Below are 25,627 nucleotides of genomic sequence, written 5' to 3'. Positions count from 1 at the left end.
GCATTCTAGCAGAGGCACCACAATACAGAAACTAATCTCAGTAGAATGCCTACCTCCGGTCGGCCACGTCATCTGCGCAGTGGCCCAGTGGCAGAGCGTTTCCAACACCTTAGCAGCGTCAGTGGTACAACCGAGGTACGCTGCCAGCGTGCGAAACACGTATCAAGTTCACCAAACGCACGTGAGCGGCATAAACGGCAATGGAGGCGCTTTTCGCGCAAGTCCGCTCTTCGAGCCTCACATGTCTCGCTAGCTTCGGAAGACCGCGAAAGTGGTTTCGCGAGGCGATGGCAAACACCACAGCAGCGAGAAACTCGGCGAGAACACGGACTCGCACACACAGAGTGCGGTGCCGACAAGCCGAGCGCATCTACCGATTACCAACAGGGCGCGGGACGCTTTGCGACAATTCATCATCATCATCATCAGCCTGACTACGTCCACAGCAGGACAAAGGCCTCTCCCATGTTCCGCCAGTTAACCCGGTCCTGTGCTTGCTGCTGCCAATTTATACCCGCAAACTTCTTAATCTCATCTGCCCACCTAACCTTCTGTCTCCCCTAACCCGCTTCCCTTCTCTGGGAATCCAGTTAGTTACCCTTAATGACCAGCGGTTATCCTGTCTACGCGCTACATGCCCGGCCCATGTCCATTTCCTCTTCTTTATTTCAACTATGATATCCTTAACCCCCGTTTGTCCCCTAATCCACTCAGCTCTCTTCTTGTCTCTTAAGGTTACACCTACCATTTTTTTTCCATTGCTCGCTGCGTCGTTCTCAATTTAAGCTGAACCCTCTATGTAAGTCTCCAGGTTTCTGCTTCGTAGCTACAATTACGTACCGATAAGTGTCACGCGTCAGCTCGGCCGCACGAGTTGCGTGCACAGCGGCAAAGCCGACGAAATGAGCCGCGCAGGAGCGATGCTACAGAGTACGGCTTAAATATGTTGTCGGAGCGCCGGTCGTCGCAACTACTGCTGAAACCGCCGGGTAGAGCTTGCGCCAGTATTTTCATACCTTTAATAGTTCCTTCGGTGGGTACACTACCGGGATCAGGCCAATATCGCAGAAGACCTCGCATTAGGCATCGGTAGTGGTGCACCGATAAAAGTGCCGGTCGGGCTTTGTGCAGATCATAGGCGCGTGCGGAATACCGTTGCCCAATGCGCATCCGGCACGGAAGCCACGTGGCAGCGGTACATGGCTAACTTCCGCGCATGCGGGCGCGGTGTGTTAACGCAGGCCCAGGAAATCACCCATACAAGTTGGCTACGTGCAGTAGCTTGACGCCGTTGCACGATTTTTCGCATGTAGCTGTGACATCGGTATCAGAAGTGTGGCTCCATATAGGAGAATTTTAACCATCTTCACTTTGTAAAAAAGTGCGCCCTCGAAACGGCACGAATGATTTTCGGTGTTTAAGCATCGTAGTCGTAGGCATGCGCACAGGAGGAGAGGCTCCAATTTTGTCACTTATGGGAAAGGGTGGCGCAAAGTGTGCCCCCTATATTGGCTTTTACGCGGGGGGGGGGGGGTGCGCTGCAATGAACCTTCACCTCCCCTGACGGGAAACTTTGCGCCCGCTTATGCGCGGAATCGTCCATGCACGCGCCCATGGTTGTCGCACCTACAGCTTCAAGGCCGCAGGCATATGAAGCCAAAGCTTGTGAACAGGCATATACGTGTGTAGGTTCACAGTAGGGGGCGGGGGTCTAAGCACGACCTCAGGTCCCTCCCTCCATCCCAACCCTGGTACAAAATGCATCAAGACGAAAATGAAGTCATCACGTGTTTCTCAGAATGGCAGCACCATTGGTCCCAGGCTCCCCGGAAGAAATGACGGAAAATAGAACAGTTATCCGGAATAACGTTTAAAAGTGCTTCCCGCTAAGACTAGTTGGTATTGATTGATTCATATGTGTTGTTTAGCGGCCCAAGACCACCATACGATTATGAAAGACACCGTAGTGAGGGCTCTGGAAATTTTGACCACCTGTGGTTCCTTAACGTGCACTCAAATTTCAGCACACGGGCCTACAGCATTTCCGCCTCCATCGGAAATGCAGCCGCCGCCGCCAGGATTCGATCACACGACCTGCGGGTCAGCAGCCGAGTACCTTAGCCACTAGACCACCGCGGCGGGGCTGGCTAGTTGGTATGGCAGTGCGAAGTCAAAACGATGCGCCGCATTGATTAAGAACGACGAATGACACAAAAACATGGAACAACGAAAAAAAACCCCCGTCCGTATCGCAAAGTCATAGTCCGTTTCGTGTTCTTGTATAATTCGTTTCTCTTCGCGCATCGTTCTGACTTTGCAAGTTCTCGGAATATAACACGAGGTTACTTCGGCCGCCATTACGACCAGAAGCCTGGTTAATTGCCAAAACTCTGCTCTTTAAGCAATGGCTTTACAGGTCGCAATGAGTAACAGCATTGGGGGGGGGGGGGGGTCAAGTTTCACCCCCACCACTTTTGTGCACACGTCTGTGCTTACATGCTAATTTTATTAAGTCGTTGTCTGGGATAAAGGGGCTAAAGGCCTTTAGCCCCTTTATTCTGCTTTTAGCCCCTTTATCCCAGACAAGTGCCTGACAACCCCCCCCCCCCCCTCTAACCTAACATTTCTCGGATTGTGTAAAGCGACATTATATAGTGGAACAATACAAAATCAATATGGTCAAAATGTATGCAACCGGCGCAACAACATTACGCAGCGTAGTGTCTGAACTCCGACACAAAGAAACCAGCTGTTGCGTGCTGCGTCTTAAGAGGACTAGCGAATTCCGGGAATCTCGGCCTTGGGCGCACTGCACATCGAGACCTCCGCGTCTCGGAATCCCAGCGACCATCGCAGCGTCATTAGAGGAACCCCGCCAAGGCGAGGCAAGTGGTGGTGGCTTTCTCGCCGATAACGAGCCATATATCTCTCTCGCCACGGAAGCACCGGCGTTTTCTTTTCTTCCCTCCTTTGCGGTCGAGGTCGCAGCCACCGTGTCTGATGGCGGGGAGACCGCAGCGGCTAGGCGCGATAGCGGATTAAAAACCCTCTTACCCGGCAGCAAGCACGTCGGAGAGCCTATTGGCTGCCGGGAACGAATTATTCAAAACGGGCTCATTATTCAGAGGGATGCAAGCAGGGAGGATTTTTTTTTTTTCACTGAGTTATTCGAGGTCGCCCGGACTGCATACCCGCTGATGAAGTGGAGAAAAATCTGTCCACGCTCACTCCCTGCGACAACATAAATTGACAGGCATGCGCAGTAAAAATGCATTTTTTTTAAATTTTCATTTTATCGCTGTGCGTGACTTGCGGACAAATAGATCACGCAGTCGCGATGTTTGCGGAACATAATCCCGGTGAAAGGACTTCGTGATCTGGGATGCGTGCCGGTTTTATGCACCATGAGCCGTCGTACGAGCACGGTGACAGCGCCGTTTTAGGCGGCATTTTTGTTGCGATAAAAAGATTCTTTTGTCGAACCATCTTTTACGGTTACCTGGTGATCCCGTTACGAGTCCTGCATCATCTTCACATGTTTATAAGCTACAATATGCTTTCAAATCGTGGGCTCTCATATCACATGTCACGCAAAGCCAGCCCCATACACTGGCATCATATGCAGGGGAGGGCTGCGTTCGACGAACCTTCCCCTCCCCACACCCTAAAAGTGAACCCTGCGCACGCTTAATCATAACATCGCTGTACGACAGGGCTAAAATGACCACTTGTTAACAAGGCACGTTAAATGATATATATTAATTTACTAATTGCAGATGCCCTAATGTGTTCTAGCAGAAGCAGAAGAAAACCAACATTGAAAACAATTTAACGCGTGAAAAACGAAGTGAATGAGTGACTGCTTGAACACAATTACTACTAAATGATTGTGAGCAAGGGGGTTGAAAACGTTAACAATCACACACACACACACACACACACACACACACACACACACACACTCACACACACGCACACGCACACGCACACGCACGCACGCACACACACACAAACACACACACACACACACACACACACACACACACACTTGATCAAGTTTGGCATTAGAAGGAGACGAGTTGCTGCAGTCTACTGAGCGAGTTAAAAAAAGAGCAGCTACTTAAATGAGTTTGCTTGAGCATTGACAGTGACGTAATGATCACGAAGGCGACAAGTGTCGCGTATTTGCTGTCAACTAGGAAAGACAATAAAATTGAAGTAATCTCAACCTTGACCATACACGAGAGCTGTCTGGGGATGCTTGTAACGCAGACCATGATGCCAGATGCACAGCGCACCCCCCGTTTTCCCACGCACGTTTACACACAGGCACAGACACATTTTTATGCACTTCCAGCGAGGACAGCGAGAGAACACACCAGAGACGGAATGACGCGAGACGTGCGTTACTCCTCAAGGGCGGCGCTTATACTCACGGCATACTTCACACATATAAAGCAAGGAAAAACAACCGCGGCGCTGTGTGCTATCTTGTTTACGGTCAGACTACACCGCCTCAGAGAGGAACCACCACTCTCGTCAAACGTCACTCGCGTGTGTGCTATCTCCTACGTCGCGGCGTGAACGAAATGGACCATTTTCTGCTCTGAGCGGTGCTTTCAAGTGCGCAAATATTAACATCTCGTGAGTGCAAACACACACGCACAGACGCACACGCACGCGAGCAGACGAAGGTGCGACATTCAGTTGCCGTATTGTGCGTGCCATTAGCAGAGCAGGTGGAGAGGTCCACAACATCCGGCCACCTCTCTTGCAGAAGAGCACGTTTGCGACGAGTGCGTGAAGCGACGACCAACCATCGACCGGTGAAACAACCGATACATGCATACATACATACATACATACATACATACATACATACATACATACATACATACATACATACATACATACATACATACATACATACATACATACATACATACATACACACATACACACACACACACATACATACATACATACATACATACATACATACATACATACATACATACATACATACATACATACATACATACATACATACATACATACATACATACATACATACATACATACTATTAGGTAAAATGAGACGGAACGTGACTATTTGCCAGTGTATTTACACCGATAAAATCGGAGCGCAGCACACAGAGCGAGCAAACCAGTCCTCTTCGTCGTCTTTTGTCCACAGAATGGTTCACCCTTCATGCGATAGTTACGTAGCAATACATACAAAGAACTTTATTTTTACATGCGATAAACTTTATTATAAAGCTTTTTGTTTATTGAGGGACAGGGGTACGAAACTTAAAGCACCCCATGCTATCCTGTCAATGTCACTCATATGTGAGTGAAATATTTTACGCCCTTGCTTATTATAGAACTGCACCTATTGAGTCTCTATCGAACAGCTGTTACCATCTGCGCACCCATTGAACCAACAAGACCATTGAAACTCCACCGTGTGCTCCGTAGGCAAGTTCGCAAAATGTATAGCATAAAGCAAGACAGCGCTAAGGGATTCAAAGAAATGGAGAATAATTGCAAATCGTTTGGTTGACAATATCGTGAGTACAGTAACTTCAACGAGAATTCTTGCGGCTACACATACAAAAAAAAAATATGCAAGACATGCATGGGCGGGCCGCCCAAACTGCAAGCGCACTCCAATGAGCCATGTGCAGTGTCTTTGATGGCAAAAATGAACTAGTATTTCCTAGCAAAATGACGTCGCGGTTGCAGAGAGATGATTTTGGCTCAGCTTTGCAGTTGGCAACGCCATCACTGTTTACTAGCTGACCACCATTACTGAAGTAAACGTACGTGCGTAGCTGATTATCGCAGCTTCGGCAAGTATGCTTTCAATTCGGTCATTATGCCTAACTAACAAGTTACAAAACATCAATAAAATAAACCACTATTTAACAAGGCACGCAGCCTGTTCTCATTAAGCGAGCAAACATGTAATGTGCAGTTCCTATAGTTGCACCTAAAGTTCTGACGCAGAATGTAGGTGTTCAAAAAGAATTCGGACAACCGCCGACGTATACCAGGCGTGAATGTGCCATTCAATAAGCATGACGAAATAACGCAGTGGCGTAAATCCATAAAGACTACGAGGGGCTGGCACGCATTTTGCAGTGGCGGCCGCTTTGTTCTATCAGTAGTTCGAAGTGCTTCAGATATTAGAGTTGGTTTTCCGGAAATAAATTCAAGACTCAATTCGAATGTGACGTTTGCAAGATAAATCTCACGGGAAAACACTTCTAAGGGGTGCTCAGCCCCCCCCCCCCGCCATTATTTACGCCGCTGATATGACGGTTCAAGACAGGTGAGCTACGGAATGATGTCCACGCATCAACTGATCTTACATCTTGCGCTTACGAATCGCGAGATAAGCGAACAAGGGCAGTAACTTTATCCAGGGGAAACTACGCGAGCCAATGGTCGCGTGGAGCTCAGCGCGATTCTCGTATCGCAGTGAATGACAATTGCGTGTTTTTAGCGCAACTCAGCACAAAGTAAAAGGAAACAAACGTAGGGGCTGAAGGGGGGACGAGACGGCGTGAGCCCAGTATGATTATACCAGTTCGTCCAAACTGCTTACTACTGTGAATGAAATTCGGTTGTGGCTTACATCGGAAGGACGTGTGCGTGTCCTCTTCGGTCGCGTCCGGCGAGCTGAGGCTGGCGTTCCCGGTCGAGTTGGCAGGTCGCAGCTGTACGCCGGCCTGCTGATGCGGTGACGGCGAGGACGCCTTGCTGGGATGACCACTCTTCTCGGAGGCAAGCTGCGCTCCCGGCTCGTTCTGCTTGTTCTTGCCGCCGAACCACTTGCGCATCTTGCTCATCAGACCACCTCCGCCGGGACGGTCGTGCGCGGCGCCATGCCGATGCGCCTGCCGCCGACCGTCGGCGGCCGGCTCGAGCGTTCCAACGGCCAGCGCGCCAAGCGGCCACTCGCTCTTCTTCCTCTTCCTCTCACCCCCTTTTGCCTGCTGTCAAACACTACGCGACACCAATCGCAGCGACACAGCTTCGGCGAGAGGACGTGAGAGGTGGTGGTGATGCACGAGACCTCAACGTCGACTCCGTGGCCTTTAGGTCGATCCTTCTTTTTTTTTTCGCTAGTCGGGTGACTTTTGCTGAATTTGTCACCTTCTTCGTCGTCCTCTTCCTCCTCGTGTCAGAAGCCTAGGCGACACAAATTTCGACTGCTACGCCCTTCGGTGTACAACACGGCCGAGCGAGCAAGGGTCCCAGGAGGGGCGGGAGTCAGTACACGGCAGTGGAAGAGTGATTTTTCAGCTTCCTGTCGCGTATCTGCCTTCCTCGCAAGGCGATGCAACGAAGAAAGCAGCCGTCGCTCACAGCGCTGCCGCTTTTTACAGCCCTTCTCCAAGGCTCGACGAGCCGTGCAACGGGAGTCTTCCTCCTGGCCGACAGGTTGGCGGACCACCGGCGTGGCCAAAATTCCAAATAAGCGACGCCCTTTCGCCTGCGTTGCTCAAGTTGCACCAGGCTCCCACTCCAAGAAGTCGCACTTTGCTTCGTTCGCCTGTCACCCTAGATGCAAACACTAGCGAAGACCGCGTGCGTAAACGCACCTGGTTGAGGTTCCTTCCGAAACTCGTCCTCGTGAACGGTCACTTGTCCCGGCAACAGGAGGACCACCTTTTTTTTGAGTCAAACTTGAGGTCGGATGCTGAACACTTAACGTCGACCCACACAGACGTCGCTGCAAGATTCACAGAATATGGAGGTCTACAATGTACGGGGAATTGGGGTGCAACACTTCCCCCGAAGCACGGTCAAGCTGTAGTCTACTACTCTGCGGCGGCGACCTCGAACACGAATTATCTCACACGAAGCACCCAACACTTATCAGTGTCACCACAAAGCGAACGGTATCAAACGGCACACCGGAAGACTACGTCCTCCATCATTGACTGTGCTCGTCGTCGTCGTCGAAGCGTTGTCCCGCTACGGACGATGTCGTCGCAAGATGACGTGTCCGCCGCGATACACACAGGAAACGCACACAACGAGGCTATCACCAGACGAAGTCCTACACAGGTCTGAAAGGGGCGGGAGGAGAAACTCGAGAAAGCTGCTGGACGCGGTCGCGGTACGTGATGCGTACGGCACGCAGACCAGGAGGGCGTGCGAGCGAGCCGGGACCCGCCAGCAGAAAGACAAGATAGAAAAAAATATAATATATCGCCGGTCCGTCGCCGTCAGCAGCAGCGCCGCTTCTGCAGCCGAAGCTCTTACGTATACACCCTGGGAGCGTCGCGGGATGCCGCCACGAATCCTAATGGGGTGGCGACGCCGATAAAAAAGTCCGTCTCTCACCGGAGTGCCGCTGATCACGGCGAGGTGAGCCGCTCGAGTCAAGGTTAGATCCAGGTACGCACACACGCGCGCGCGCTCCGAGACTCCCCTGCAGAATCGGAGGGCGCCCTTCTCAACACCACACGCTATCTCGCCTCGCAAATGCAGGAACACTCTTCTTTGCCTTAGAACGACGCGCAGCACAACTATGGCACACAACTGGCGCGTACACGCAGAAGAGCTCGACGTCGTTCCCAAGCAGGCGGTCCCGCAGGACGCAGTCGCGGCGACGAATCCACCACGGCAGGCTGCTGCTGCGCTTGTGTAACGGTGTGGTTCGCCGGCTCGAAGCTTATCGCGGCCAATGACGGAACGCCGATGGAGCAGCAGCTAGGATCTGCGCTTGTGCGTGGCAAGCGAACGGCGACGAACAAAGGAGGTCTGCTCAGACGTCCGAGGAGACAGCCAGCTTGTCGCTCGAGGAAGAAAGACAACGTCTACGACGCGCAAATAACGCGTGCGCGCTAGCAGCGTGCACGAGCGCAGCTAGGGGAACCCGCAGCGCTTAGAGGAAACACGATGGTTGGGAGTTACAGGGAACGCGAAACACAAGAGGGAAGTCGCGTTGCTGTCATGTGTCCATAAAGAGACGTGGTTTCGCTGTCGCGAAAGCTTTCGGTACCCAGAGAGGCACTCTGATCCGACTGTCTGGATATGGACAGTCGCGCTCAATATGACTTGCAACAAGGTGGCAGTCGTTGAAGAGGGCCCAGGCCTCATGAAACCAGCGAAGGTTGCATTGGTTTAGAGCGTACTAGTAACTGCAACATTAACTACTTCTCATTTTCCTCGCGTAAATCCTGGTGTCATTTTTGCAATGTTAGTGCCACTTATAGCACAAACGACGCGTTGGAACTCATGCTGGGCGCGACTGTACGTCGTAGAGAATACTGAAAATGTGCTAGGCTGAATACCGCAATATGCTGGAGAGGTCAAGGCAAACTGAAAACCACCAAGGAAATTCGTACGCATTTTCTTTCATCGACTTCTTAATGTTGCAGGCGTGTAGCCACGGATTTTGTTGTTGTTGTTGTTGTTGGGGGGGGGGAATTGATACATGACGCTACCGTCCCAAAATCACCATATGATTATAAGGACGCCGAAGTGGACGGCTCCGGAAATTTTGACCACCTGGGGTTCTTTAACGCACACCCAAATCTGAACACACGGGCCTACAACATTTCCGCCTCCATCGGAAATGCAGCCGCCACAGCCGGGATTTGATCCCGCGACCGGCAGGTCAGCAGCCGAGTACCTTAGCCACTAGACTACCACGGTGAGTGGGGTGGGGATGGGAGAGTTCAACTACACCTTTGCGTCTCTTCTAGCGTGTTTGCATGAGTTCGTGTACGTGTATACGCATCAAAATTCACTTTTCTGGCGAGTGGGGGGGCAAGGTGTGAGACATAACACACTCCTTCCCCCTGACTACGCCAGTGATACGTCGACGCGTGGCGTGGCCGCGCTACAAAATGAAGGCTACGCACACGGTATAAACTTTCTGACGTGCCAAGAAATTATCGAAGAAAAACAAAAAAAATGTGGATGAGAGAGAGAGGGGGGGGGTGTCGAAAGAGGAGCCGTAGTTAGCGAAGCGTGATAGACGCGTAACATACCCTGAGCGATTTTCGTATACAGCCTGGTCGTCCTTGCATTCTCGCATGCTACAGTACCTCTACACCGAGCACTTTACGACTGCCACGTCGCGTACAAGGAGCAGCACGTTCCCGCGAGGCGTATTCTCACCTTTCTTCACGTTTAAGACGCACTCAATACCTCTTCGCTCCTGTTACGGGGTACGAGTAGTCTGGCGCATAGAGTATCCTATAAGTACGCTGCAGGGAACTCTGGCGCCAGTGTCTACGGGAGCTGTAACGGACGGAGTCTTCGGCAAGAGCGGAAACGATGGTTGGCACACGGATTTGTTCAAACTTTGTTCTTTCGATGAGGGTGGCGATTGGGACTTGTTGGTATGGTACCATAACAACTGATGGTAGCGCAGACTAAGGACACGGACATATGACGGTGTGAGGGCATATACTGGCGGGATCAGCGAGTAATACACTATTGTTGAAAGGTCGAGCTGCGTTCCCTTGAATGTACCTCCTTTCGTCTGTGTCCTTATAGTCTGCACTAACATCAATTATCATGTTGGTTCTTTCGGTTCCATTTGGCTTTGTGGGGCGTGAAAGCGCTTTGTCGCAAAAAGAAGTTGAGGAAACGTTCAGCAGTTTCACTTTGCCACCCTAACGCTTTTGTGCTCACCAATTGAAATCTGGTCACGAAGTTTACAACGATGCATTCTTTTATTCGAAACAAAGGCCAAAACACGGCAATAAACAAAGCCACAAGTGCGCTGGAAGCCGCAGGCACGAAGATCAGGCAAATCCGTATACTGCCATCGTTCCCACGATGGCTGAATGATCGCAGCACCAGAATTCCTTCCTCTGGGTAAATGCGAGAAGCTTTACGGTCTGGCGTAGATAGACCATAGAGCACACCAAGAAGCTCGCTGGCACTCTTCGCTTTTTTCTCTGGCATGGGCACTGATGAAGCATCTATTATGCGTGAACATTCACAAAGAGGGCGCAATTCAAGCAACCTACGTAGCTCACCACAGCGAGTTCTGAAGCATTTAATGTCTGAGAGTACATGCATACTAAAGCTGCCTGACAGCCTTTAAGAATGAAAAAAAAGTAATGATACAGCAGCTTCGCACTATATATAGGTGCCAAGCCTGAAGAGAATTCCGAGCTCGACAGCCTTCTTTGTTTCTCTTTCGTTTTTTTTCCTTTTCTCTTCTTTCTTCCCTTTTGTCATTTTTTTTTCGTGTTCTGTTTTATTTATCCCTCTATTATTGCGATAGCTATTATATTAACAGTCTAGGCTGGTTTTTGCCGTCTCCACCACCGCTACCCTCATTCACCTATATGTATATGTATTTATATAGCTATATACGGGGAAGGATGCGCTAGCCTCCTCTTTCAACCGAGCGAACATCGCCTTTACGGCCAGGGTCATATGCGAGCGCGCTTATCCCGATTTGATTTGGTTTATATGTGGGGTTTAACGTCCCAAAACCACCATATGATTATGAGAGACGCCGTAGTGGAGGGCTCCGGAAATTTCGACCACTTGGGGTTCTTTAACGTGCACCGAAATCTGAGCACACGGGCATACAACATTTCTGCCTCCATCGGAAATGCAGCCGCCGCAGCCGGGATTCGATCCCGCGACCTACGGGTCAGCAGCCGAGTACCTTAGCCACCACGGCGGGGCTACTCCACGTTTGCTTCATTTTTCTATTTTTATACAAGGTTCGCCTGCGTCACGCAAACCACAGTATCTTTTCTTTTTCTTTTTTGCTGATGACGACAAGTGACCAACAAGGCACTCGAAGAAAATGAGGAAGGAGACTTCTTGCCATGAGCGCGCTCAGTGTGCTACGCATGGAGCGTTACGCCAAGCGTAGACGACAGCAGACGACAGCAAACGACAGCCTAAAGTGCTGAGCCCATAAAAAACCTTTCCCGCCCAGCCCCCCTGAAACTTTCTGCACCTCCCGTGGTGCTGCAGTACCTCAGGGATCCGCCAACCACTGAGCAAGCAACGGCTTCGTGGGTTGACGGCATGTTACGATTTCACGATGGCATCAGAAATTAAGGCGATTTGTGACGTCAAGATGCAGGCCACTTTTCCTTTGTCTTTAATATCTAAATGTAACCCCCCCTCCCGAAAAAAAAGGGAACGGCATGGAAGGGAAAGCTTAGGATGACAAAAAAATTGCCCGCAGCTTCCCTCGGGGGAACACTGAGGAGGATGCGGAGCATATAATTGGTTAACGGGGTGTTAAAGTGCGACTTACTTGGGTCGATGGCTAAATTGGTTAACGTGGTTGTGAAATGGGGTGTTAAATTGCGACTTACTTGGGTCCATGGCCCAAGTAAGTCGCAATTCTTCCTTCCTGAATTCATTTCACTGCGACCTTGGACGTCGACGCGCCGTACAAACCAACCGACAAGCGGCAACTGAGCGAGCGAGCGCCGACCTTGAGTATATATACAGCGCGACGGCGCATGCACTGTCAGCTGTCGAATGTTCGAGAAGGGGGAGAAGCGCAACGGCGCATGCGCGCGCGTCAGCTGCCGATGTTCTCGAAGCGCGACGGCGCATGCGCGCTACATTATACAGCTAGCGAATGTTCGTGAAGAGGAGAAGCGCACGCGGTGTGTAGAGGAGGAAGGGTGCACAGATGGTGGAGGAGTGAAGCGCGCGCGGTGTGTAGAGGAGGAAGGGATGCACAGATGGTGGAAGAAGGAGGAGGAAGCTTGGGGACGGCGCCGCACTACAAGCCTCGAGTATTAGATGCTCCGCATCTAAAATCCGTAAAACGGCGGCTGTGCGTTTGAGCCGACCTTTCAACAAGTGGGCTTGTCTTCTCCAATGCTAGGACGCCTTGAAGAAGACAAGCCCACTTGTCGAAAGTTCGGCTCGGACACACTACCCCTGTTTAAAGGATTTTTTCATCGTGCAAAGAGACAGTTAAGGCTTTTGCTTTCAAAATTGAAGATCGAATGTAAGGATAAGAAGTCGTTTTTTTTTTCCTGCGAGAGGTGGCACATTTGGTCAACGGAGACAAAACAGGATCCAAGTATCGGGCACAATCGCACGTTACGTTGGGCCGCCTTTTTTTATCTTCCTTTCCGAGTGGCCCCACGTCCGTCTTGGTGCGAAAAACACCGGAGAGAAAGACAAGGGCTTCCCATTCGAGTGTTCAGTGATTCGAGTGCGTCTCAAGTGCGGAGCTATCTCAGTAGACGCGGCGAGCACGCTGATACATATGGCTCGCGAGGACACAAGCTGCTGCGCCTTAATAGCTTTTTTTTTGTCTGCATGGAGCAAAGATATACCGTGGACCCCTCGAAGCGCCAACTAAAGTTGCGCGCTACTGTTGCGCAAGACATATGCGCAAGACGAGTTAACTCTATGCTGTTCACAAGCTATTCATTTCGAAATCTTTAAATTAAAGATGTTTAAATTAAAGATGTGTTGCAATTGTTCGAAAAACGAGAACAGGCAACCAGAGATGCTTGAGTTAACCCAAGTTGACTTTCGTGTCTTTGTTAGACAGTCCAACGTGGAAAAAGAATTCTCGGTGCTGGTTTGTTTCATCATAATGGCAGATTCGCCCAACAGAGAGCACATTCACTCACTGCTTGTCACATCATGCTCACTCCCTTGACAAAAGCAGGGAGACTGCCAAAAAATCATAATTATCTTTTTAAAAAGTCACGGCTTTGCCGGAAAGGCAAAGCAATGAACGCGATAACAACGAATTGAAAGGGCACGCGCAGAATGGAAAGCAGATCGAAACATGCCCCGCGTTCCTACCGCACTCACAGGTACGGATGCACGCGAATAAGCGTCTCATTTGTTACTTTGCTGAGTCTCAAAAGCACGCACTTTTCACAAACGGAGACTGCAATGATTGCAGTGACCTTTGTGCACCTGGTAACTAAAGCAGAATCGTTCCAGGTAAAGCCCGAGGCCAGCCAACGCGTACGACCTTTCCCTCCTCACCGCCGCAAGATAAGGGCGAGCGAGGGAGCGTCGCTCCCCTTCTCTAAGCCGGGCAAAGTGCACGTAGGAGATTAGAGCGGACGCTGCCACGCGATGTGGCGATGCGCGCTCATTGCGCCATCTTGGTGGTAATGCTGAAAACACATTCCCCGCCGAGATGCTCGTTAGCAGCGGTAAGTGGTAGATATAAGTAGCTTGACGTTTGAACGGTGAAGGATGTGCTCCGGGGTGGCTCAGTGGTAAACGCCTCGCTTTCACGACACAGAGCTCCCACGTTCGATTCCGCGTGCCGGAGTGTTTTTTTTCTGGATTTTATTCTTTCTTGCGTTTTCATATATACATAGATACGTATACATATACGGTGCATGGCATCAACGCCGGCGGTAAAATACAGCGGAGAGTGTCCATATAATTTCTATCACAATAAAATCAAAACAAAAAATTATACAGGGGCACTGCAGGTTTTGTGCACTGCTAGCTAGTATAGATTTGTGGTAAGATTACTTCTGAAGAACGTCGGAAGAACGTGTTTTGTGCCTGTCCCCCATTGTTTAGAGAAGTGCAAGCATATATTATGCAACAAATCGAATGTGTGTATCGTCGCTTTAAATTAAAATTTTGCATACAAACGAAAACCGTCAGGAACCATTGCGGAACGTTTTTTTTAGTTTCGGAACAGAAACAGAATGGGAACTTTTGTGCTGAAACAAAACTAAAACAGAAAGAAAACAACATTTTGTTTCGACCCCCTGTCCACGCCTCCTACAACGTAGGAACGTACTAACTGCACTTTGTACGGCAATATTTTCATCTGTCGCTAAAGTTACGCCGAAAAGCAAAAGCTAACGTAAGAGATCGCATTTAAGGACACGTCATTGCACTGTTATTCCTATAGGCGAAACCGGCATTTCCAGCAAAGAACGTTAATTCGACTTGGGAAGTCAGAGCTTTCACAAGATTTTTCCGAACTAGTTGCTTCACGTATCAAGTGATAGAAAACATCACGTATCCCTCCCAAACGCAGGAAGGTATAACTCGCTTTCTCGGCGCCGGCTAATAGCTGAGCGACCCGCCAAGTATGCAGACCGTCACCCTTCCCCAACGCAACGTACCATTCCTCGAAGAAACGACGACTGAATGTAAACAGAACAGGACGTTATTCCTGTTAGAAGAAAAAAATATAACAAGTAAAAAGAAGGGGGATAAAAGCTTTGTTTACATATAAAACGTCTCTAAATTCCTTTTGCACTAGTGGTTCAGTACATTACGCGAGCGGGGCGTAGCATAATATCTCCAGACAGAGACCGTGTCGCGAAACTCGAGTGGAATGCAAATTCCTCATATCGAATATCGTCGATTTCGCGAATGCATGATTTTGGAATGCATGGGAAACCCGATTTCACCACTTATTCCCGGAGCTCCGAGCACTTGCTAAGCTTCGAAGGGTCTCTTTTTTTCTTTCTTTTTTTCAACTTTTCGTTTCTAAATATAACGGGCTCGGTTGAAGCCTATCATTTACAGATCGCAATAATACGGAAAGACGGGCTAGTTGGTACTGCTGCATAATTGAAGTTTTTGCGCACACACACAAGGACACAGAAGAAGGGAACACAAGGACCAGCGCAGACTAACAACTGATTTTTATTAAGTAAGAAAACAGAATATATACGCTTCCTTGCACCCCATGATCACCGCGCATGAGCAAAAACGGCATCGTACAATCTTAAAAAACCATAAATATCACATGTTGTTCAGCAATTCAATTTCTTTTTCACTAAGCGATATCGACGGATGGCTGATGCACATATCTTTAAGTCTAGATATGTGCCACGCTTCAGACAACAAGAGAAATAGTAGAAGCGTGGCACATATCTAGACTTAAAGATATGTGCATCAGCCATCCGTCGATATCGCTTAGTGAAAAAGAAATTGAATTGCTGAACAACATGTGATATTTATGGTTTTTTAAGATTGTACGATGCCGTTTTTGCTCATGCGCGGTGATCATGGGGTGCAAGGAAGCGTATATATTCTGTTTTCTTACTTAATAAAAATCAGTTGTTAGTCTGCGCTGGTCCTTGTGTTCCCTTCTTCTGTGTCCTTGTGTGTGTGCGCAAAAACTTCAATTATGCATTTACAGATCGCCCAGCAGCAGTCGAATCCATGACAGCATGTGCGTCTAAGGCGCCTCGAAAGACTTCATGGCAAAAATTGTTGAGAAGAAAGACTGATTAGTTTCGTTATATATATATATATATATATATATATATATATATATATATATATATATATATATATATATATATATATATATATATATATATATATATATATATAAGGGAAAGAAGTGTATACCTAAGGGCTCGTTTTTCCGTGTTTTTAACACAATATTAATGAGATCTAACAGACAGTAATGCAGAGGAATGGTTCTAATAACTTCCCCTGTACATTCCTTGGCATTACTGTCTGTTAGATCTCATATATATATATATATATATATATATATATATATATATATATATATATATATATATATATATATATATATATATATATATATATATATATATATATATATATATATATATATATATATATATATATATATATATATATATATATATATATTACTGCGGAGGTGCAAGAACGCAGTGTGGCCGATGACGTCCTGTTTCCCTGGCTTTTATTGCTCGACTTCCGCCAACAAACGAAAAAAAACACAAAGAAAAAAATACGGATGCGAGATCATCTCTAAAGGCGGCAGAAAACACACAAATGTGACATTTGCGTTCATACGCTGTGGCCTTGTTTTTTTTTTCATTAGTGGAGTGCTTCTGGAAAGCATTATGCAAATTATTTTTTGGGAGAAACGGCGCTAGACAAATAACACACCCCGTGCCATAAAACAGTACAGGAAATGGAAGCACAACAAAGGATGAAATCACAGCTATCCAATAAATATTACGGCTTTCGTGTCCTTCTTGTCTCTGTGTCGTCGTTTTGATCGTCATGTTATACCAACTAGCCCAAGCTGTCACACTTCTAAATTCACGTTGACGTCACGTGATGATGAATCACGCAACAATTTTTTTTTTTTTGCGTACCTTGGGTCGGCCGCCACGCCGCGGTACGGCGACGGTCGACATCCGCGTTAGGCGAGTCATCTGTGACTTTGGCATCGATAGAGAATGAGGGCGCTGGAACAAAGTGCGAATCACATTCAGCGACTAAACTGTGGCAGCTTCCAGCGAGAGATGCTATGCGGTGGTGCCGTGCTCGCAGGAGCGTCACTTCCTTATGTGTTTCTTAAAGAGAAAAGAAGAGAAAAGTGAGCCCCGTAACTGTCTGCATCAGAGTGCGACACCTCAACAGTAGCTGACGAGGGATGGGGGTAAGGAGGGACTGAAAGGATAGGATTAAAGGTATCTCTATGCCTTTAATATACCTTAAGCGGGGGAAGGAGAGAGCGTGGCGCAAGGACAGCGACACCCAGAAGCAAGGAGAAGATAAGAAAGATGGAAACACAGTCACAGGAGTCCGAGGACGGGGCACCACTCAGCGAGAGCTCTTGTCGGCGGCAGGAGATGGCGTAAGGCGAGCCAGTCGGCCAGAGCTGCGCTGTCGTTGGAAATCGCGGGGGCACAACCGGTCGGCACGAAATCCAGAGAGCAAGGCCGAGTGCCACTTTCATTTACACCAACGATTCTTACACCATGCTGTCCACGTTTACTAGCAGCAGCCTTTTATCGCCATCGATGCACATCAAATCAGCGACCCACTCAAATGAAGCCTGTAGACGTCACAACGATGTTTACACGCAAGTCCCGAGCCCGGCAAACAAAGACTGCAAGGCATAATGAAATGGTTCGCCCGTCAATCATGCTGCAAGCCACGGAGAAAGCGTGTGGGAGAAGCGGCGGTCGTCCACGCGCGGTGGTCACGTGTGCGTGGGCGTCGACGGCCGCGCCATGCACGAGAGGTTGTTGCCGCGTGAGTTGAGACGGGAGAGAGAGAGGAACGCGCTGCAGTGCAGGCCCGTCTCCGAGAGACGATGCACACAAAGTAAACGATGAAGTTAGGGCGTAGAACCCTCCTGGCAGAAATAACGCCTCTTTGAACAACCGCCACGGCAGTGCGCGTTAGGGCAAATCGACCACATGCGGCATATAATCACATCGGCTTGGGACGAAACATGACAATCGCTCGTATTTTCTTCTGGCACTCGTCACACAGGACTAGGTAGTGACTGCGCGGGTAAATTTCTCTATGCAGAGAATACCATAAATACCAACAATTTGGAACTCTATTCAAAACGAATAACTTCTGCACGGACACTGCGCGAACATTTCACCCATCCATGCTCACACAGTAAACAAAAGTAATATACTGCTCTCTCAATTTTTGTTGCTGATGTGACAGTGTTTTGAACGAAATCGTATTAATTTTCGGATATATTGTATTCTGAATATGTGTTCTCTATGATATTCTCGCTCTCTATCTCTCATTCTCTTTCTCTTTTTTTTTTTTTTGCCCATGTGTCCTCTCACTGTCTGCATGCATTTTAGAGGTGGCTGTGGGCCTTTGTCAAGTGGCTTGTGTTCCAAGCAACTTTTGTCCAGTCTCCTTCATCGTTGAAGGAAAATAAAGAAATTATTATGATGATGATCATCGCCAGCATCATAATCATTATAATAGCAGTGCATCAGGCGCCCTACAATCTCACAGTCACAACCTACGATCTATACTGCAAAGGACGCCCGTCAAGCCAATCCAGCAACCTCTCGCGTTGGCGTGCCCAGACACAGCGGGCTTAAATTGGGCACATGTAAAAATTTAGCCCAGGTGGCACTAAATCGAGCAAGGCTGGGCCAAAGTGAAGGTGGTGGGCACCTATAATTTTTCCTAGCTTCGCTATGCTTTAATCTCCTCTCATCTCTCTCTCCGTCCCCATGCAATACTATACTGCACTTGGCTATGATGGCTCTTTGTTTAATATTTGTTTAGACTGTTCTTATTTATATTTGTCTCTGAGTCATTCTACTTATATTTGTCTTTCTCCCTTTTCTTTTCTCGTTTTTTTCTTTTCCGATTTTCATATGTATTTCTTCCTTCCTGTATCTGCAGTCATTCTCGCCTTTTATCTTTTTCACTATTAATTCGCTTTATTTATATGTTTCTTACTCTTTCTGCCCCCAGTTCTCTCTCTTTCTCTCTCTGTACTCGTTCTCCCCTTCTCACCATCTTTTCCCTTTCCCGCCCCCTTGCTGCATCATGTATTACAAGACCATGCTATGCTCTGGCGCGGAGCTCGCTGAAAAGTACAAAATTAGCGCACGCTAGTGAAAAAGCTGTTCGGTTGTGCAGCGGACCTTTTGAAGAGACACGGCAGCAGTCAACTTTGTCCTGATCCGGGCCTATGTGTGCGGCAAAGGGAATGATGGGAGACGTATTTACTGCCTAAATACCCGCCATGGTGGTACAGTAATCATGGTGCTCGACTGCTGAACCGCAGGTCGAGGGTTCGAATCCTGGCAGCCACAGTTTCAATTGAAGCGATAATGCTCGAGCGCCGTATTCTTAGATTTAGGTAAAGAACACTGTAGCACAGGTAGGACACACACTTTTTGTGTTTTTCGTTTCAAACAGCGTGATACAGGTGTTAACTATGTACAACCAACTAGACCTTAAGCTGGCCTTTCTAGATATAGGTGCATGTTATACCTACGGGTGGTCAAAACTTCCGGAGTCCTCTACAACGGAATATCGTAGTTTTGGTGCGTTAAACCACTACAAATAATATCACTGCCTAATTGAGAATGTAAAGAGTACAGAATGAAAATGGCAATTTTCCGCAAAAGATCCCTGGGCGCGTCGCATTTCCATCGAGCCCCACTCGGCACAAAAAGCGGTGTTGCGAACAGGGTGGGGCACAGCACACGCAATCTGAGCGTCCCCTTTTTACTTCGCGTACAGATCAGAGGGCATCTGTGCCTCTTTCCGAGAAGTTACGCCGGCATTCTGCCTCCGCGCTGACTCCCCATATTTCACAGCACACACGAATGAGAAAGAAGGAAGCGCTCTCTCTCCCAGATGATTTCGTAACGGTCTCTTTCCATCTTGCGCGACCCTCGAAAGAATGCGGTCGAATATTGCGGCTCGGCGGACGCGCAATTCAGTCGACCACGACGCAGCCTGCGGCTGGAAGTGCAAACACGTACAGAAGAGAGAAATCTATACAAAGCTAACCTACTCTCACCAATCACTCTTTATTTCGTCCCTGTTCACACGCCGAGCCTCAGCATGGAAACACACCAACTACATCAGCTGGCTGTCATCTCTAAACAGGCTATCGCGGAAATGCACCAAAAAGAAACCCTTCGCGCCTTTCCTGATGCTAGTGGTTATGCTGCTAGATTGCAGATCTGAAGGTCACGGGATCGAATTCCAGCCACGGCGTCCACATTTTCGAAAGGTGTAAATTCTTCAGGCCCACGTACTTCATAGATTTAGGTGCCCGTGAAAGAACCCCAGGTGGTCGAAATTTCCGGATATCTCCCTTACGGCGTCTCTCCGTCCCATGTCGGTTTTGGGACGAGAAACCCCAACAATCGTTACTCCTGGTCCTGGTATCGCAGTGCCACCGTGATCGGCCCACATTAGAGCAAGCTACAATTTCACGTGATGACGTCATCTTGTGACGCCACGGTGACGTCAAAATGACGTCGCAAATTCTGGCGATATGTGACGTCATAAGGTGGCGTCATCACGCGATGATGATTGTTTGCATAACTTGCGCTGACGTCGTCGAGGCCGACGCTCAATTTTCGAGTTCGATGAGGCGTCAAAGGCTTCACCGTGATGATTGATATGTGGGGTTTGACGTCCCGAAAACACCATATGATTATGAGAGATGCCGTAGTGGAGGGTTTCGGAAATTTCGACCACTTGGGGTATTTTCACGTGCACCCAAATCTGAGAACACGAGAGCTTGCGCAATACGCTATTAAAGCATTCTCATAAACGCCCGAGGAATACGCACAGAGTTGTGATCGCGTCTCGTTTATAGCCTAGCATGGCGGCACAAAAGCGAGGAATCAGGCCCAGCAGGAGTCGAAGGGAAAACAGGGTTGTTTATCAATCATTTCCGAGGGGCAGCCCGAGGCAGAAACGGATGCGCGGATTCAGATAGGACGACCCGATTGTGGCGCAACAGCGGAGCGAGCTACTCGCTCGCGTACAGAGCTGGGAGTGATACGAGCGCCCCACGCATGGATTGCAAGGGGGCTCGTTGCAACGGAATCTCACCGCGACGCGCCGTCTCCCGACGTGCTTGCATGCACAGCACTGTGCCTTATCAAAACACACAGCGTCTCCGTCGGAGCTCGGGTAGTTATCGCTGCCGCCTGAAATCGCCCACTCGTTGAGGGGCAAGTTCGCTGCAGCGTAGACAATTTTAAGGCATTGGCGTGCACGCACCTACTTAACCAGCTGGTGCTGCCTCAATGCGGGGCTCCGACGTATTTTGAAATGACCTATCTGTGAGGAGCAACACGGAATAGTATTTCGTATACCGTGGCACGGTAAGACCGCGGGACAATGACTATACACCACGGTAACGACGACTTATACGAAGCACTTTAGGGCGGCACAGTAATAAAGATGTAAATTGTTGGGGATAAACGTCCTGAAACCACGATATGGTTGCGAGAGACACCGTAGTGGATGGCTCCGGAAATTTGGACCGTTCGGTGTTTTTTGACATGCACCTAAATATAAAGTACGCAGGCCTCAAGCATTTCGACCTTCATAGGAAATGCGGCTGCCCCGGCCAAGATTCGATCGCGCGACCTTCAGACCCGCAGTCAATACATACAGTCACGCGATATAAAGGCACGAGTGTCGACCTGCCTAACATCCCAGGAGCCTAGCGGCACTTTCCGGAACTGTGAAAATAAAGACAGCGCATTCTTCTCTCCCTCGTCGGGTGTTCCATGCTAAGACCATCGACTCTACAACAAACTCTACACCCCTTCTATTTTGAGCCTTCCATTTGTTATGATCAAGTGTATTATTCGCGCGCTCTTATCTCAGCGAGCGATTACAAGATTGCTGGGAAAGACGTGCTAAAGCTGGGCACTGCTTCGTTTAATCAGCTTCCTAAGAAGGGGGGAGACCGCAGCTTATGGAACAGCAGAAAGAGTGAGTGAAACTTGCGTGGTACTATCCTCTCCTCGAAGGAGAATTCCGATCCGTGGCAATGTTGTTCTTGGTCGAAGCTCGAGCGATAACTTTCATATTGCGCGCGTCTGTACCTTAACCAGCGTGGCGGGTTGTGCGGCAGAGTTATGACGTCGGTAGCGTGCAGGGGCAACTTGCCAATACGATACTTCTTTTTTATTCTTAGTGCTCCCTTACGACTTGAGAACAGCAGCATCGAGTAATTGAATAAAAGCGAGAAGTCTAACAGGATGACCGTTCTACATCAAAGGTGTGATACATCATGTGGTGGTTTTGGGACGTTAAACCCCACAAATCAATCAATCAAAGGTGTGATACAGAAGAGACATGGAACTGGATGCCGAAAACAAAAGTTGTACAGTTCCTGCTATTGAAGCTCTATTTCACTATAACGAATTTTAACCTGAAAGAAAGGCCCCTAAACGTGGGGGCGTATATCATCCAAAAAAGAAAGACAATACACTTGGTTACACGTAACGCGGTGCCTTATTCAGTCTGGTAAGTACTCACTTAATAGGTGCCAAATATAAGCGTAATTTTGATATCATATCCATCTACATTTCCTATTGCTGATACAGGCATACGCAAAATGATGTCACATATATCGACTTGCAAATAAACAATGGAGAAGCTAACGAAAAAGACAGGTGAATAAGTAAGCAAGAAGTAAATGATAGACGATCAATTCATGAAAACTACGTGATTCGAGCGAGCAAATGTTAATATATACGTCATTTGCGCAGACGGTCAGTGATGTTGTCACGTCACAGAGATGTTGCGTGTGTGCCTATTTAAACCAATGCGAACCAGGTTGTATCGCGTTACAGTGCTGAAGGCAACGCACTTAGCTGAATCTACAGCACTGCGCTTGCACCGCAAAGCGGCCTGGAAGTTTTTCGCCAGTATTTTCTGTAAAGCCATCTGTTATTCGGAGCCCTTCGTCACAGATCACACTACGTAACGAAGAGAGAGAGAAGCGGTCGATACACTGCAAAGCGATATTCTCGACATCTCGACACACCGAGAGAGAAAAAAAAACACAAAAAAAGAACACGTGCACAAAAATTTCCACGTAAACAAGAAACGACTGTCGAAGCATCATAACACCAAACTAAAGGCAACGGGCACGCGGAGGCGCGCTATTTTTGAGCCGTCACAGCAAGCTGCTTGCATTAGCTCAGCTATAAGCAGCATCCCACGCATTTCGGCGGGCTCAAAATGTAGCACGCTGCCAGGAGGTCGAGTGGGCGCCACTACCTTCCGCTAAGTACTTCTCTTTCCTCCCATTCTTTGTAGATGTTCGTCGCTCGCTGCTAACGCACGCACGGGATCGACGGACTATGTTTAGAATCGCGACGCGTGCCCCGTATGCAGGTTCGAGCCCCGGTTGCCCACTTCCTTTCGTTCCCGCTCTTGACGTCACAGTGTCGTCTACGCGCCGAGTCGCTAACCTTGGAGAGCCGTAGCGTTGGCTGAGCGGCTTGCTTTTACAAATCGCGCACCGATCCAAAAAAGCGGCTGGAGAAGAGGGCTGACTTCGAGCAGCGCTATCTTCTGGCTGTGCGTGCCATCAAAGCGTGGCCTCTGTCGAAATATCTAAACGGTATCAATAGCGCGCGGAGGGAACGCTCTCTTTCCACGAAATGGTGTCGCCAGACACGCACATCTCGTCGTTCGCGTGCCTCGGCTTTATGTTCGCGCTTTGCACGTAACACGAAAGGACTCCTAGCGACAGCTGACTTAGCGAAAAAAGGAAACAGATGAAAATTTACAGGGTTCCTTACACTGTCGCTTAGACGACTCAGAATGGTAGCTGGGCTTTCATCTCCCAAAAACACGATACGATCAGTTAGTTTATTACTGAACAATAATAGTAATTTTAATGAGTGAATGTCAATTACTGAAACTTAGACGTCGACATTAAGATGGACGTAAAAAAAAACTGTCATAACCTATTTTTAACGCACACGGACAAAGGCAGGGAACGACGCCAGCGCCCTCTCTCTCTCTCTCTCTCTGTTCGTGTGTCAGTGTGCGCTAAAATTTAAGTTATTATGCATTGATATCAACTAGCTCGTCTTGCAGTATTACTCCAGTAGAAAAGTCACCCTGGAAACACATGCCGTGTACCCATATGAAATGCAAAGCAAACGTACTCTTAGCGAATGCATAAGAGACCCGATGAGTTTTGCTTCATTCGTTATTTTCTTTGTTCGAGTAATCATTCAACAATGCAGCCATTGAAGAGTGTTTCGTTCTAGCACAAATGTAAGCATGTCCGTGCACTGGATTTCGCATTTGATGACCAGTATCGAAAGCGGCAAAAAGGAAAAAAAATGTATTATTGAAACAAAGTTGAAAAATTTCTTAGAGCTCTTTCAGCTTATCGGAGCAAAACAAGCCATCACTTACGGCGTCCTAGAAAGATGAGCCTTCTTTTCGCACCAGCGTAGACCTATACTATTGATGGAAGATGGTACCAGTCAGTCTTGTCTGCATTTGGGCACAGCGAAAATAATGCACACAAAAATATTCCTCGACAGTGTACAAATAACAGTCACGATGCAAGCGCGTTTTGATCATGAAGATTGATGAAGCGAGTGAATATTTCCAATTAAATTTCATAATTACATGTGCCTAAACAAATGATATGACTACGATACACGCCACATTGTAGTGCTCCAAAGTTTTGTTATGTGACACGCCATACTTTGACGTGAACTCAAATCGAAGCGCACGCGTGTTTTTTTTTTTTTTACATTTTGCATAGCAGCATAAGCATGCGCAGCATTCCCCTTCAAGAGGGGAAGGACAAAGGTTCAAAGCTGTGTCCCCCCCACTCATGAAGTCAATGTATGGGGTAGATTTCGCGCCTTTCCCTGCCTCTCCCCCGCGCGATACGACGACCCCCTGCTTAGCTCTGAAGGAAGCGTAAGGCCAGTATGCGCGATAACGTATAGACAACGCTGTATCCCGAACATTATTTTTACATTTGCCATTCTAGGAAAACATCTTGGCAGTGTAGAACGCACGTGTGTGTTATCAATGACGAGCAAGCACAATGGTAGTGCACGCGAGATAGCCGCTGATATGAAAACAATAAGCACTTCAGAATGTCGAGCCCGCGACTGCTGCTCGCTAATCAGATGTGTTTAAACATTCAATAGCGCAGTTCGTTCAATGTGACATCTTCCCGAGTACATGCGTAAGCGAAGTACGAGAACCACGACTAGCGCTAATCCGACTCGACTGACCTTAATTAGGCTTGAATTGGTCAGTGGTAATTAGCATCTTCGTGAGTCTGGCTTCGTTACGTTGAAAATTTGACTGACTGCTTGGATTAATTGGGTCAATAAGCTCTGGCCTAAATAAATTATACTTGTAAAAATTAGGCGATACCACTATCAAC

At 48.2% G+C, this 25,627-nt stretch overlaps 1 protein-coding gene across 3 annotated transcripts in view; it reads right to left on the bottom strand.

The window, feature by feature from the left end:
* Positions 1–25,627, bottom strand: part of Pka-C1 (Protein kinase, cAMP-dependent, catalytic subunit 1) — a 304,993-nt gene that overhangs the window by 98,746 nt on the left and 180,620 nt on the right. Inside the window, exon 1 of one of the 3 annotated variants that reach the window (XM_075874947.1) lies at positions 6,644–7,086. The exons of 1 other annotated variant lie outside the window; for it this stretch is intronic. In XM_075874947.1, the coding sequence (XP_075731062.1) occupies positions 6,644–6,857 (214 nt within the window). In that variant the 5' untranslated portion in view covers positions 6,858–7,086. Of the gene's footprint in view, positions 1–6,643; positions 7,087–25,627 lie in introns of those variants that run through there. One more of the 3 variants, XM_075874948.1, reaches the window with a different exon arrangement.

The sequence above is a fragment of the Rhipicephalus microplus genome, chromosome 10 (genome assembly GCF_043290135.1).
Source record: "Rhipicephalus microplus isolate Deutch F79 chromosome 10, USDA_Rmic, whole genome shotgun sequence".
Lineage (NCBI taxonomy): Eukaryota > Metazoa > Arthropoda > Arachnida > Ixodida > Ixodidae > Rhipicephalus > Rhipicephalus microplus.
Note: the sequence above shows the minus strand (reverse complement) of the source record. Positions and strands in the feature narration are given on the sequence as shown.